The sequence below is a fragment of the Prionailurus bengalensis genome, chromosome A3 (genome assembly GCF_016509475.1).
Source record: "Prionailurus bengalensis isolate Pbe53 chromosome A3, Fcat_Pben_1.1_paternal_pri, whole genome shotgun sequence".
NCBI classification, from domain to species: domain Eukaryota; kingdom Metazoa; phylum Chordata; class Mammalia; order Carnivora; family Felidae; genus Prionailurus; species Prionailurus bengalensis.
The window spans coordinates 39,382,160-39,398,353 of record NC_057354.1 but is presented as its reverse complement, the minus strand read 5'-3'; the positions used below and the strand labels follow the sequence as shown (position 1 = coordinate 39,398,353).

General features: G+C 39.2%; 1 protein-coding gene across 3 annotated transcripts in view; it reads left to right on the top strand.

Annotated features, from left to right (window-relative positions):
* The window catches only part of LOC122496585 (protein sel-1 homolog 2), a 64,165-nt gene that overhangs the window by 31,699 nt on the left and 16,272 nt on the right, over positions 1 to 16,194 (top strand). For all 3 annotated transcript variants that reach the window (XM_043602912.1, XM_043602911.1, XM_043602913.1), the window contains exons 8-11: positions 7,240 to 7,308; positions 8,251 to 8,328; positions 12,597 to 12,659; positions 13,227 to 13,314. In XM_043602912.1, coding sequence (XP_043458847.1) covers positions 7,240 to 7,308; positions 8,251 to 8,328; positions 12,597 to 12,659; positions 13,227 to 13,314 — 298 coding nt within the window. The remainder of the gene's footprint in view (positions 1 to 7,239; positions 7,309 to 8,250; positions 8,329 to 12,596; positions 12,660 to 13,226; positions 13,315 to 16,194) is intronic.

Below are 16,194 nucleotides of genomic sequence, written 5' to 3'. Positions count from 1 at the left end.
AAAAAGAAGGACTCATATAATTTATCAGGTTTCTGACCACTATTTGAAAATTTTCAAATGGTAGTGTTGGGCCCCATACTTCCCATCCAGACATCACCAAAATGCTGGCTTATTTCCAAAACATCTGAGTGGTTCAGGCGCATTCTAGATGTGAGCACAGGCTTGTCCTTCCAGCTTACCTCAGCCTAATAAACCCAAACCTGCATAGAGTGCTCCAGTCAAGGCTTCAAATCTCCAGACTGATTGGCTTATGTATCAATCAGTTTAGGCTGCATCATAAACCACTCCCCAATTTAGATGGCTTAAAACAACAACCATTTATTTAATTCATGATTTTGGCAGTTTAGCAGTTTTGTCTGGGCTCAGGTGGGTAATTCTTCTGGTCTCAGCCAGAATCTTGACTAGGCTTGCTCATGCATCTGTAGAGTATTGGCCAGGGCAGGCTGGTTTATGATGGCCTCATCTGTGACACCTAAGATGACTAGGTTTCTCCACATGCTTTCTTCTCCCAGCCAACTATGCCCAAGCTTTTCACATAGCAGCCAAAGGTTCTAAGAACACAAGGGTAGAAGGCCTTGGGTTGGAACTCACAAATCACTTCCACCACATTCTTTTGGCCAAAGCAAATTACAAGGTCAGCCAGCATTGAAAGGGTAGTTAAAAAGGACTCCTAATGAAGGCACAACAGCAAAGTACTGTGGTCAGTTTTGCAGCTTACCAGAATGCACCAGAATCAACTTGGAGGGTGATGCAAAGTGGAGAGAGAAGGTAAAAGGATAGACCCAGTTTCTGAAAGGCTGTTACTATAACTCTTCCCATGGCTAGCCTCTCATCTTTCAAGTCTTACCTCTTTAGAAAGGATTTTCTTGATCAACTCTACTGTTCCACTACTCATCCTATTACAGTGTTTATTTTCCTCTAGCTCATATCACTCCCTAAATTATTTTGATCTTGTTTATTATCTGGATAATAATGGAATGTTATTCCATTCCATTATGGAATGTAAGTTCTTGTCTATCTTGCTCGTTCTATGTATCCTGTACTCTGATAGTACCTGGTATATATTAAGTACTTAGTATTTATTGAACAAATGAATAAATGAAATGAATGAATGAATGAGTGAGTGAGTTAGTGAGTGATAGCATCCTAAGCATTATATGTTGGTCCTCAGCCTGAGAGCCACCACTTGAGCCAGTATGCTAATGCTTTGGTCCACCAAAGAAAATGATTAATGTAGTAAGCTTCTTTATAAATGTAAGTAATGCCCAGTTTACTTCCCAGAAAATTAAGTATCAAAAACCTGGAAATAACTCGTTTGCCTTTTTTTTCTCCTCATTGTTTGATTAAATTAATCTCTTTCATGGGTTGTCACTATAAGGCAACATTTTCACCTCTCCCTCCCCCACTACTAAATTCTAAATTATTGAAAAATATTGTATATGCAAGCCTTGATTACATTATCTTGAATTTCTACACATACATTTTAATGTAATTTGCATTCCTAAATATGTACAGGCTCAGCATGAATTGGCTTAGGAATGCTGGGTATTTGGGTGCATATTATTAAAGTGGATATGGCATAATTAAATTAAATCTAGCAGAAGCATAATAATCAGATATGTAAGAGCAACTGCTTTGTCTATCCTGCCACCCATTAAAAAATCAAGAGCTAATATCATCCCTTTTCAGGATGATTTACAAATTTTGAGATAAAAGGAGTATTTATAAATATTTTCAGTTTATATTTATTTTCAGTGTTTATAAATATTTCTTGGCATTTCATTCTAGGGGGAATGTTATAAACTGATTAAACTAGGGATTTTCTTGAACCAATGAAAAATCATGCTCGTTGTGGTTTTTTTTTTTTTTTTTTTTTTTTTTTTAAAGAGATGTGGGGGCACCTGGGTGTCTCAGTCAGTTAAGCATCCAACTTTGGCTCAGGTTATGATCTCATGGTTTGTGAGTTTGAGCCCTGTGTGGGGCTCTCTGCTGACAGCTCAGAGCCCAGAGCCTGCTTCAGATTCTGTGTCTCCCTCTCTCTGCCCCTTCCCCAGTCACACTCTGTCTCTCTCTCTCAAAAATAAATAAAAATTCAGGGCGCCTGGGTGGCGCAGTCGGTTAAGCGTCCGACTTCAGCCAGGTCACGATCTCGCGGTCTGTGAGTTCGAGCCCCGCGTCAGACTCTGGGCTGATGGCTCAGAGCCTGGAGCCTGTTTCCGATTCTGTGTCTCCCTCTCTCTCTGCCCCTCCCCCGTTCATGCTCTGTCTCTCTCTGTCCCAAAAATAAATAAACGTTGAAAAAAAAATTTTTTTAAATAAATAAAAATTAAAAAAATTTTTTTAGTAAAAAAAATAGATGTGTGTTTAAATAATAAAATTTCTCTTAGCATAATGCCTGGGACATACTATATTTCAACCTATCTAAGACACCGTCAATTATAAGATACTTTATTTTGTGTTCTACTGAGAAAGAAAATACACTGCCAATATAAATTATATGATGCCATTGATAGTAAGAAGTGTCTGATTAAAGTGGGGGGCACATCTGAGAATCAGTAAAATATGACTATAGGTGCTCAGTAAATATTTGAATAAGGGATAGATGGTGTCAGTCTGTTTTAGCCACTGTAACAAAAATACCATAGTCTGGGTGGCTTATAAACAATGGAAATATATTTCTCACAGTTCTCGAAGCTTGAAGTCTGATATCAATGTGTCAGCATGGTTAGATAGGGCCCTCTATCCAGTTTATGGACTTCTTGTTGTATCCTCATGTAACAGAACTTGAGCTTGCTCTCTGGGGCCTCTTTTATAAAGACACTAATCCCATTCATGAAGGCTCTGCCAGTCACCTTCCAAAGGCCCCACCTCCTAATACCATCATCTTGGATATTAGGTTTCAACATATGAATTTTGAAGGGACACAAATATGCAGACTGCAGCAGATGATGGATGGATGGATGGATGGATGGATGGGTGGATGGATGGATATTTAACTCTTTGAGAGCAAGTACCCATCAAAGTAACTTGTGTGATACTTTCACACCGAGCTTAGTAAATGTTTAGTAAATGCAACAGCATTAAAGGTAGGTTAATTTAAAGACAAATAAAAGAGAACTGAAATGCTGAGTAAGTCATGTGAGTGGAGGGGTATAGAAGGGGAAATTATAGAAAGCTTCAATTCCTTTAGTCCTTATGGGATCATTATATTGAAAGATGGGGAAAACTCCAGGATTCTTATCTTCTGATTCTTATTTGTTTATCTCCTTTAACAGTTCAAGTATAGTTCACCAGAATGACAGTTTTTTCCCCCAGAACTCTCTATTGCCAAATATGTATTTGAAAGCCAGATTCTGAAACTAGACTTTGAGAATTATGTCACAGAATCATAGTATGAGAACTATAAGGGACCATAATGCTTAAAATCTAGTTCCCCTGTTTTAGAGATTTATAAACTTACTCTTTCATTCATTCACTCATGCATTCAGTCCAGAAATATTTCCTAAATGACTGATATACAGTAGATACTGTGCTAAGTACAGAGGATTCAACACTGGGGGAGACAGAAAATTAAGCAAACAATTAAATGTATGGATGTATGCCATGATAGTTACCCACAGGTATTTTGGGTCTTGACTCATTTATAAGAAATACCTTCATTTTCTGTATTAATGGGATCAGATAAATGTGATTGGTAAATCATACCTTTGATTTATTTACTGATAGATGATTGATAAATCATACATTGCTACAATTTGCTCCTATCCAATTGACACTTAGGTTATTCTAGACATTTTGGACATCATTTGTTGTCTCAAGATTCCCTTATGATCATAAATTTCCAATGCCTTCTATTTTCTGCCAAATAAAAGAGGAACTTTGGCCTAGTATCCAGGACTGGTATAATATGGCCCCATCATATTCCTGCACATCTTAACTTTTGGATATTCTACTTCAGCCATACTGAAGTAATTACTGTTTCCTAAACACATCTTGAACATTTCTATCTCCGTTCCTTGCTCATGTTATTCCTCCAGCCTATGATGCCCTCTGTGCTGGTGAATCCTCTCCATCTTTTGTGAGACCTTTGTCATTTAAGTCCTCTTTCTTTTTTTTTTTTTTTTTTTTGCATTAATGCTTATTTATTTATTTATTTTTTTTTTTTTTTTTCTGAAATTTATTGACAAATTGGTTTCCATACAACACCCAGTGCTCATCCCAAAAGGTGCCCTCCTCAATACCCATCACCCACCCTCTCCTCCCTCCCACCCCCCATCAACCCTCAGTTTGTTCTCAGTTTTTAACAGTCTCTTATGCTTTGGCTCTCTCCCATTCTAACCTCTTTTTTTTTTTTTTCCTTCCCCTCCCCCATGGGTTCCTGGTAAGTTTCTCAGGATCCACATAAGAGTGAGACCATATGGTATCTGTCTTTCTCTGTATGGCTTATTTCACTTAGCATCACACTCTCCAGTTCCATCCACGTTGCTACAAAAGGCCATATTTCATTTTTTCTCATTGCCATGTAATATTCCATTGTGTATATAAACCACAATTTCTTTATCCATTCATCAGTTGATGGACATTTAGGCTCTTTCCATAATTTGGCTATTGTTGAGAGTGCTGCTATGAACATTGGGGTACAAGTGGCCCTATGCATCAGTGCTCCTGTATCCCTTGGATAAATTCCTAGCAGTGCTATTGCTGGGTCATAGGGTAGGTCTATTTTTAATTTTCTGAGGAACCTCCACACTGCTTTCCAGAGCGGCTGCACCAATTTGCATTCCCACCAACAGTGCAAGAGGGTTCCCGTTTCTTGACACCATGAAGGCAGAGTACTAAGTGCATGGGAATTGAATCAGGAGAACTCTGGTACCAGCTGCTTCACTTTGAGTGTCATTCCTTATACTGCTGTTGTGAAGATTAGGTAAGACGAAGCTTGTAAAACACTTATATACAATTTCTGTTATTCCATGCCTCTCGAATTCTTTTTGGTGTTGCTTTTATCCCACCTTTCACCTACTGTCATTGCTATTTACCTTTCTTCACAGCAGTATTGGTGGAAAGCTTATGTAGGGATGGTGTTTTTTGTTCATCTATGAATCACCTATAATACTTAACACACTACTACTATATATAGCACTTTTCAATTAAGTTTTTGAAACAAAGAATAAATGAAGAATAGAAGAGATAAATGGATGAATGGGTATATGATTTAGTGAGGTTCAGCACTGGTGGCATTCGTATTTAGTTATGTCCACAAGGCAGACTAACTTACAACAAGGGTGTGATTCCCAAATAAGTTGGCAATATTTCTGGAGCAAATGTACATATAAAGGAACTACTCACATTTCTTCCTTAAATGTCCTTTCCTCTTTGGGAAGGAGCAGATTCTTGTATGTCAACCTAGTCAAGGTTTTTTTTTTTTTTTTTAATGTTTATTTTTGAGAGAGACAGAGACAGAGTGTGAGCAGGGGAGGGGCAGAGAGAGAGAGAGAGAGAGAGGGAGACACAGTATCTGAAGTAGGCTCCAGGCTCTGAGCTATCAGCACAGAGCCTGACGCAGGGCTTGAACTCACAAACTGTGAGATCATGACCTGAGCCAAAGTCAGATGCTTAACCGGCTGAGCCATCCAGATGCCCCTAGGCTTTTTTTTTTAAAGTCTATTTATTTTGCGAAAGAGAGAGAGAGAGAGATGGAAGCAGAGAGCAAGAGAGAATCCCAAGCAGGCTCCACACTGTCAGCACAGAGCCTGACATGGGATTTGATCTCACAAACTATGAGATCATGACCTCAGCTGAGATCAAGAGTCAGACGCTTAACCAACGGAGGTTAAGGTTAGTTAGGCACTCTTAGTTGAGGCTTTTTAAAGACAGAAGAGTTACGTCCTAAAAAGACACTTTGGAAAGTGTCTTCATTTCTCATTTGTGGGCCTAATTTCTTTTAATGCTCCATGTGGTTTCTGAGGAGAACATCTGGGAGGTTAAGATGAAGCCTAAGGAATGGGGCAACAAGGGACAGGTCAGCTCTTAGATGTTCTAGACTGAGCATTTCAATTAATGTTACAACCTAGAGAGAAGCAGAAGCTAGGCTGGCCTCCTTCATTTTGCTTTAGAAAGAATTAGCCTGAAGTTCACTTCTATAAAAAGACTTGCACTGTTGGTGGGAATGCAAACTGGTGCAGCCGCTCTGGAAAACAGTGTGGAGGTTCCTCAAAAAAACTAAAAATAGAACTACCCTATGACCCAGCCATAGCACTGCTAGGAATTACCCAAGGGATACAGGAGTGCTGATGCATAGGGGCACTTGTACCCGAATGTTTCTAGCAGCACTTTCAATAATAGCCAAATTATGGAAAGAGCCCAAATGTCCATCAACTGATGAATGGATAAAGAAGTTGTGGTTTATATATACAATGGAATACTACTTGGCAATGAGAAAGAATGAAATATGACCATTTGTAGCAACGTGCATAGAACTGGAGAGTATTATGCTAAGTGAAATAAGTCAGGCAGAGAAAGACAGTTACCATGTTTTCACTCATATGTGGATCCTGAGAAACTTAACAGAGACCATGGGGGAAGAGAGGAGGGAAAAAGGTTACAAACAGAGAGGGAGGGAGGCAAACCATAAGAGACTCTTAAATACAGAGAACAAACTGAGGGTTAATGGCGGGGGGTGGGGGAGAGGGGAAAATGGGCGATGGGCATGAGGAGGGCACTGGTTGGGATGAGCACTGGGTGTTGTATGGAAACCAATTTGACAATAAGTTATATATTTTTAAAAAAAGACTTAGTCTCAGCAGGAGCTAGAGGTGTCTTGTTTTACTCACTCGGCCTCATAAACATTAGGAGGCTGCATGTCCAATTCTACCAAATTGTACAAACTGTCTTATAAAATAAGTACATACTGTTAACATCGAAGCATACTTTTTCAAAATAATGAGCTATGTAGTTCTATAGGTGGGATTCATCTGTCCTCCACAAAGCCACATGCCCATGATGCCTTTCCACATGCAAGGAACAGTCCCCACATTTTAAAATTATATTTGTGAACTCTATATGGCACCCACTCTTCAGGTTTATGGTTGAAATAACATTTGAAATAGTGCCTTAAACAGTGTGGGCATTTCATAGATATTTTTTGAATGTATGTTAAATGAAATAAAGTTTGGTTTGAAAAACATTTTGTAGGATATGTTTGTGACTGTCAATAATACTGTTTGTTCCTTTTCTCTCCAGAAAGCATTATACTACTTCTTAAAGGCAGCAAAGGCTGGGAGTGCAAATGCCATGGCATTTATAGGAAAGGTACATGCTTCATCTTGATCAGTACTTTTCATTTCTTAAAAACCTAAGAAACTAATGGTACCAGCTAATTGAACCCAGTATAGCATGACAGATGTCTTTCATGGAAGCAGCTGGCCAGGGCATTCCACTACAGACTGAGGATAGTATTCTTGAGGTGACAGTTTGAGAAAAAGCCCCATACAACAGCAGCCTTTGTCTGAGGCACCAAAAACAGCCTTGAAAGTGCACCTGGCTCAGGGTTCCTGGGCAGAGACCCCTACCACCACCATGACCCCCTACTCTGGCATGTAACAAGAGATCTGGGCGAACTGAACATCTAACTGGTATAGCCACCCCCCCCTCCCCCCCCCACCCCCCCACCCCCCCCACCCCCCCACCCCCCCCACCCCCCCACCGCCTCCCGTGAGATGCCTCCTTCCTACACCCTGGAAATGAGAACCAGCTCAAAGCTGACCAAAGTCCATCCTGGGGCCAACTATCAAGGGAGGGCCCTCGGCTGCTGAGCAACTTTTGTGGACAGTTCCTCTAAAGAAGAACATTTTTTTCTCTCCTTCAAAGACCATTCATCCCCCCAAGTGCTGCCCTTGGCTCCCTACGGCCAATTTGCATTAGTAACCATGGGGACAAATGCTCCTTTTCCAGAAGTGCTACATACTAATTTAGATGGAAGGAAACAGTGAAAAAGACACAAAATAGGGTCCATTTCTCTGCCCTTAGGCCAGGTCTCTCCAGAATGTGTGTTGTAGGTTGCTTCCTCAGTTTTTTCTTTGATTAAAATTGAGGTGAAATCAACGTAAAATCAACAATTTTAAACTGTATATTCAGTGGCATTCACTGCATTTCACAATGTTGGCCAACTATCACTTCTATGTAGTTCTAAAACATTTTAATCACCCACAAATTCCTCAGTTTTTTTTTACATCCTCTTGTTTGTTTCTGTAGATGTATTTAGAGGGGAACGCTGCAGCCCCACAAAATAACGCAACTGCCTTCAAATACTTTTCCATGGCAGCCAGTAAGGTATGTACTCAGCCCATTTCTGTAAGCACTTTAAAACACTTGGCTTTTATTACATGCAGACTCATGCAGAAGAGTTGATTTCAAAGCCCCATGCCCAAGTAATGAGCCTGGGAGTTTCATGTCTTGGAGAAGAATATCATTGACCATAAAATGTGGAGTTGGGATAGGGGGAGACACATCTTGTTTTCTCAGTAAACGAAAAATGGCAATGACATGCTTCTCCAGCATGAGGGCAAACAAAAGCTCAGCTTTCTGTCCCCCAGTAGGTAAGGCCACCTAGCTCAGGAAACAGGAAATAAAAGAGGACAGAGGAAGGGAAAACTCAAACAATATCTGCAGTAAGTTCAGGACAAGGACAAATAAGAAATGCCTAGTTTTTTCCAGTTTAGTCTTACTCAAAGGCCAGAAATCTCCCTGGCCCAGGCAGATCATCAGATAGGTGACCAGGACAAGATGGTTGAGACACAACTCTGGAGGCAGAATCCATGGTTTAAATGCCAGCCCTGCAGCATACTGCCTGTGTGACCATGGGCAAGTTACTTAACTTCTCTGTGCCTCAATTTTCCCAAATGTAAAATGGGAATATAAGAAGATTTGCCTCATATTGTTGTTGCCAGGATCTAATGAGTTTATGTTTATATGCCTTTTATTGCAAAGTACTTAAAGCAGTGCCTGGCTTACAGTAGATGCAGTGGGTCAGCTTATCTTCTGCAGTCTGGGGCCAGTTAGGTAGAGTGAACTTCAAAGCATATCCAAAGCTGAATTAATTGGATCTATGAAGGAATATAGAAATGGAATAATATGGCTCCTGCCACTAAAATTTGTGTCTTGATTCCGGGGCTCAGTGACGCTAGCATCTGTCTGATAAACTTAGTAGACTACTCTGACTTCCTTTAGTGCATTAAGAACATCCTCATTGTAACACCCATGTGCCTAATGCTGGGAAATGGCCTTGATAAACTTTCTAACCCTGCACAGCAGGAAGGATTTCATTGTCTCACAATGCCTTACTGCAACACTGGGAGTGAAGATGTGCTCAAACTGGGGAATACTTTCAACTGTACTCAGTTTTTAAAAGCCCACATGCTGCTTTAGGAGCCTATTTATAAGTGACTAGCACCTTGGAGCTGCTGCTATTGTGTTGTAAATTACTGAGAAGGCTGGTACTCCTCTCCTCTCCTCTCCCTTGTAATTTATATGAAATTTTTGCTCAGCAAGAAAGTGATCTGGATGGAGTACCATTAGATTAGGATGACAAGGGAAAACTGGCTGAAAAAGAGGTGGGGTTAAGTAACAGAGGAAGATCTCTTGTAATCTGGCAAATAACACTGATTTGTCAGCCCAAAGAATAACGCCAGGAAGTTGGGTGTGTAAATTAACCCGGCTTCCAAGCTATTCAGGGCAGGAATCTGAGCTACTTGTGTTCTAAATCTGAGCTGTCTTTCTTTACAGATAAATCTAAAATTATATTTAGGTAATTATTCTGAATGGCATCAGGTGGACATGACCATATATTCCTTTATCATCACCTGGTTGATGGTTTATTAGATTTCTCACTCGGGGTCACTACCAAAGTAAAAGGTTTTTTGTCTTTCTATCTTCCACTTTCTGCATACCCATACTCTTACTATATATAATATTAAGATAAGATATAACATTAAGATTATATATATATGTATGTGTATATATATATATGTATATATATATTTATGTATATATATATATATATATATATATATATGGTTTTTAATTTGCTTTTAAGTCTTCAGATCAGGATACAAAGCTACAGTCTTTATGACTTCTTTTATCTTATTTTCTCAGAAACATGAGCAGTTATCCTGTTGGGTCCATATTGGACCATATTCTTCTGGTTTTCTCTTTCACAGATCAGTCCCATCCCTATCACTTCTGTCATTCTGACTCCCTCCCTAAAATCCCCCATTTTGAATCCAACCCATTTCCCAGAGGAGAGCTCAATCCTCTCTCCTCTCTCCTTCCACAAAACCACCTCTATCCACCTTGGCTTATATAATTTTTCTCTTTTCTGCACTTGCCCTGCATTCACTCTCTGTACTGCTGGAATTTTACTGCTTCTACCTTATGCCTTCTCTCCTATTATCTGAAGGCCATGTCTCCTCAACTAGAGGAGGATAGTGGTCTTAGTACATAGAAGTTCATTACATATTTGACAATAAATGACCATCTGCTTTCTAAGTTCATGTCACTTAACCTAAGCAAGAGCAATGAGCCCTAAAGTGGAAGTTGTTCATGGGGGGATTGCCTACACATATGTTTTATTTGGCCCAAAAAGTGTTTCAAAAATTAGGAAGTTTTACATGGTGACGGTTGGTAGCTACACCTGTGAGCACAGCGCAATGTATAAAGTTGTCGAATCACTATCCTGTACACCTGAAACTAATGTAACATCGTGTGTCAACTATATTGAAGTAAAAAAACAAACCAGGAAATTACATATACAAATTTGAACATCCAGCTTTTCTTGGAAATGGGAAGAGCTGACCATATGAGGCTGCCACTCCATGTGACAACAGTTGCCTGGGGCAGTTTCTTGAGTGGTGCTACTGCCTTTAAACAGGGCAGGAACTCTCTGATTTGCCTCAGTCTCTGTCAGTCTATCACCAGATTGATGTACTACTTACATTACCTGAATGGCTCCTGGAGGGATCTAAGTGGGACACTCCTGACCTGAAAATTATAAACAAGTAGTCTGGTCCATAAATAGTTGGTGAGCCAAAGGTTAGAAACCTTACCCTCTTCTCTCCCTTCCTCCTTCTCTATTCTCATTTCCCTTCTCTTCTATTTTGCTCAACACCTGAATGAAGACAGACTCACTGTTAGAAGACAGACTCACCAGACTTTACCACATCCATCACACAAGGCCTTACCACCCCCAGACCAGACTTTCCCAAGAGTTCTAGGACAACAAGTAGATACATAGTAAGGGGACAGGCAAGAAGAAGAGAGCAGTTGTATACCACCGGTTTTAAATATAGCTGGACCATCCTTAAGAATTCTTGGAATAGCTGGCCCTTTGATATGCATAGGCTCAAACTTTGGAGTTTCAAAATAATTTTTGAACTATGCCTTCTCTAGTTACGTGCTATTCCTGTAACAGTGAGAGGGACTCTGGCTGCATCCACAATAACTACATTTAGGTGGTAAGAAGAATCTGGAGAGTTTTCTATCAAAACTTGAGTCCTGAGGAAATACTATAAACCTGTAAAACAAACCTATATGTCTACTGAATGACAGTCGAGTGGTCAAATGTGCCTCTTTACTCAGTCACTAGCAGGTGAAATACATGATGGGAGACAAAAAGAAAAGTGGGCTTCCTGGTTGGGGAAGTCACTTTCAAGGTTCACACTTCATCCAGGATTGATATGCAAAGTACTGATGTATTTGAACATGTGCTAAATTCTAAACATGCTAAATAAATACTCCATTCCATAGGCTCTTTAGAATACTAATCAGAAAAAGAAATGTTAGTTAATTTAGCATCAAATGGAAAAGAAAACACTGATGATGTTATAAGCAATCAGATTTAAATAAAGAAACATATATTAACAACACCTTACCATCCAGAATCGCTAGATCGAAATTCAAAGAATCTCTAAAATGTCACTTGGCCATTTATGTCAACCTCCTTTGACCAAAGCAGGTAACAAGTGTCTGGATAGACTTCTCTCTTCTGGAAAATTCCTACACATCCTTCAAGACCAAACTCAAATGTCAACCACCTCTGACAACTCAATCCCCTCAGTCTCTACCCTCATCTAGGCAGTTGAGTCCCCCTTCTAGGTGTCCACAAGACTCCTGATCTGTTTCTAGTACAGGACTTACCACTTTTGACGTGACTATTTTAAGAGGCGCTACTCAGTGGATCAGAGCCCACTAGCCTGTGAACTCTCTAAGACAGGGATCATTGTTTTGTCACCTCTCAACTTTCACCTCCTACGTCTGTCCAATGCCTATTATGGAGTCACTCACAAAGCTAGCGCTAAATAAATGCTGAATGAAAGAATGGAGAAAAGATTTGGCTTTTGTTTCCCTCTTTTCTCGTCAGAGGGGGTTATGAAGGCATGAAAGGAGAAACTAGAGAGAGACAGAATAATTTACCAACTGTCTCATTAACCTGCCTTGATTAAACCTCTACTGGGTGCATTTTAAATATTTAGAATGATTTTTCCATAATTTACCTTATCATGAATTCTTCTGGGACTTTACTTGGATTTTTAAAACTGTTCCAGGGCAATGCAATTGGTCTTCATGGGCTCGGTCTTCTTTACTTTTATGGGAAAGGAGTTCCTGTGGTAAGTTAAATAATTTCATTATCTTTTCAACATATTTCTAGCAATTTATGGGGTAAAATTCATGATTGTTGATTAATTTAAAAGAATTAGTGTCTAATACCTAGTTTGCCAAACTATCGTATTTGATGATAGAAATAAAATAATCCAGTGGAATATTTGCCAAAGAGACATAGAACAAATTTGTGACAAGAATAATGACCATATTTATATCTTAGAATTATAGATTCTAAGTAACCTTAGAAATTATATAATTCCTGAAGACTTTTTCTGACAGAGAAATTTATCTTTTTTGTTATCCTCCTCACTTTTGGGTGACCTTTCCCCAATATCTAAAAAAAAAAAATACTGTCAGTGTAGGAAAAGACATAATTTACAGTGAAAATGAGATAATTATTTCCTAATAGAGTATAATATAATTATTAAATAAAGTCTATAATGCTTCTGATACTATTTTAATTAGCCTAAATCACATAAGGCACTATCTATACTCTTTAAAAAAAAGAAGGCAATTGTTACCATGGAGTTATACAATACACCTTTGAGTAATAAAGTGTAATTATCTTGCAGAATTATGCTGAAGCACTTAAATACTTTCAGAAAGCTGCAGAGAAAGGATGGCCCAACGCACAGTTTCAGTTAGGCTTCATGTACTACTGTAAGTGCTACAAATATAGCTACTGTGCCAAGACTGACAAGTGCATTATTTTTTTTTAATTTTATTTAAATCCAAGTTAGTTAACATATAGTGTAATAATGGTTTCAGGAGTAGAATTTAGTGATACATCACTTACATATAACACCTGGTGCTCACCACAAGTGCCCTCCTTAATGCCCATCACCCAGTAAGCCCATCCCCCTCCCCACACCTCTCCTCCAGGAAACCCTCAGTTTGTTCTCTGTATTTAAGAGTTTCTTATGGTTTGCCTCTTTCTCTCTTTTTATCTTATTTTTCCTTCCCTTCCCCTCTGTTCATCTATTGTGTTTCTTAAACTCCACATTAGTGAAATCGTATGATATTTATCTTTGTCTGACTGACTTATTTCACTTAGCATAATACATTCTAGTTCCATCCACGCTGTTACAAATGGCAAGATTTCATTCTTTTCGATTGCTGAGTAATATTCCATTGTTGGTGTGTGTATATACCACATCTTTTTTATACATTCACCAATCAATGGACTTTTGAGCTCTTTCCATAATTTGGCTATTGTTGATAGCACTGCTCTAAACATTGGGGTGCATGTGCCCCTTTGAATCAGCTATTTGTATCCTTTGGATAAATACCTAGTAGTGCGATTGCTAGGTCCTAGGGAAGCTCTATTTTTAATTTTTTGAGGAACGTCCATACTATTTTTCCAGAATAGCGGCACTGTTCACATTCCCACCAGCAGTGCAAAAGTGTTCCCCTTTCTCCACATCCTCGCCAACATCTGTCATTTCCTGAGTTGTTAATTTTAGCCATTCTGATAAGTGTGAGGTAGTATCTCATTGTGGTTTTGATTTGTATTTCCCTGATAATAAGCAGTGTTGAACATCTTTTCATGTGTCTGTTAGCCAACTGGATGTCTTCTTTGGAAAAGTGTCTATTCATGTCTTCTGCCCATTTCTTCACTGGATTGTGTTTTGGGTGCTGAGTTTGGTAAGTCCTTTATAGATTTTGGATACTAACCCTTATCCAATATGTCATTGCAAATATTTTCTCCCATTATGTCGGTTGCCTTTTAGTTTTGCTGATTGTTTCCTTCACCGTGCAGAAGGTTTTTATCTTGATGAGGTCCCAATAGTTCATTTTTGCTCTTGTTTCCCTTGCCTCTGGAGACATGTCTAATAAGAAGTTGCTGTAGCCAAGATCAAAGAGGTTGTTTTCTGTTCTCTCCTCTAGGATTTTGGTGGTTTCCTGTCTTCCATTTAGGTCTTTCATCCATTTTTGAGTTTATTTTTGTGTACGGTGTAAGAAAGTGGTCCAGATTCATTCTTCTGCATGTTGCTATCCAGTTTTCCCAACACCATTTGCTGAAGAAACTGTCTTTTTTCCATTGGATATTCTTTCCTGCTTTGTCGAAGATTAGTTGGCCATATATTTGTGGGTCCATTTCTGGGTTCTCTGTTCTGTTCCACTGATCTATGTAATTGTTTTTGTGCCAGTACCATACTATGTTGATGATTATAGCTTGCTAATACAGCTTGAAGTCCAGAATTGTGAGGCCTTTAGCTTTGGTTTTCTTTAGCTTTGGTTTTCTTTTTCAACATTACTTTGGCTCTTCGGGGTCTTTCCTGGATCCATATGACAAATGCATTGTTAAGTCTACTCCTTTTTTAACAAAAATCAAATTGCTAGAGTGATTGATTTAGATAGATGTTGAGGCAGCAATCTGAGAAGGAATTTGAAGACTGAAGGAAAAGATACCAGTTGAGGAAGGAGGCAAAAGGTATAGTCAGGAAGCTCACTTTTGAAAAGGTTGAGTTTGAGGTGCCTTGTGATGTCCAGTGGATACCCCAAAACAGGTATGAAACTCACAAGAAAGGTCAAACTTGAAGAGAAAGATTTGAGAGGCATCAACATATAGGAGTTAATTAAAAGTAGCTGAGACTGCAAATGGAAACGAAAACATGAGAAGAACAGTGGGCCATGGTCAGAAATCTGGTGGTCCTCACTGTTGTATTGAAAAGATTGGCAAAGAAAGAGTGAAGACTCTGTGGGGACTGTGAAGACACAAAAAGACTGAAAAAGCATGATCAGAGGAATGGGGGGAAAAAGTGATCTTAAGGAAGCCATGGGATAGAACTGTCAAGAAAGAATAAATGAATGAGCCCTTCTGTGAAATGTAATGAGAAGCCTGCTTCTTCAAAACAAAACAAAACAAACAAAAAATAAGAAAGGTCTGAGAATCTATGGGCCTTGTCAATATAGAGAATGTTTATGTGGTCATTGGACTGGTTGGTATAGAAACCAGACACAATGTGTTGAGGTATGAATGGAAGGTGAGAAAGTAGATAAGTAAAAATATTCTTGGAAGTTGTGTGCCTTTAAATGGAGGAAGAAGGATGGAATGGTAGCATGAGAGAGACCAAGAACCAAGAGGGAATTCTTTTTAAGATGATGGGACACCTGGGTATAATTTCTGACAAAAAAAAGAGCCAGCCAATTATTGGAGATAATTAATGTGTTATGGAAGTTATGAGATAATTGATGAAGAGGTTCTGGAAAAAATAGGGTGGCATTAGGATCTGACTGCACCCAGGTAGGTGGAGGTCTCATTAGCCTTAATAAAGAGGAGGAACTTCTCACCCTCAAAGACTGGAGAGATGGAGGAAAGGATATTGCAGATGTAAATCTGGAAGGAAGGACAGAGAAGCAAGTGAGAAAAGACAATGCAAGAATTTCCTCAATGAGCTAGGAGGTACCAAGTTGTCTTCTGAGAGGGAAGGTAGAGTGATTGGGGTAGGAGGTCTTAGGAAGCCATGAAACTTTGTAATACTCTGTGGGGACTGAGAGAGGGAGTGCCCAAGACAAGTACCAAGAGATCTGAACATA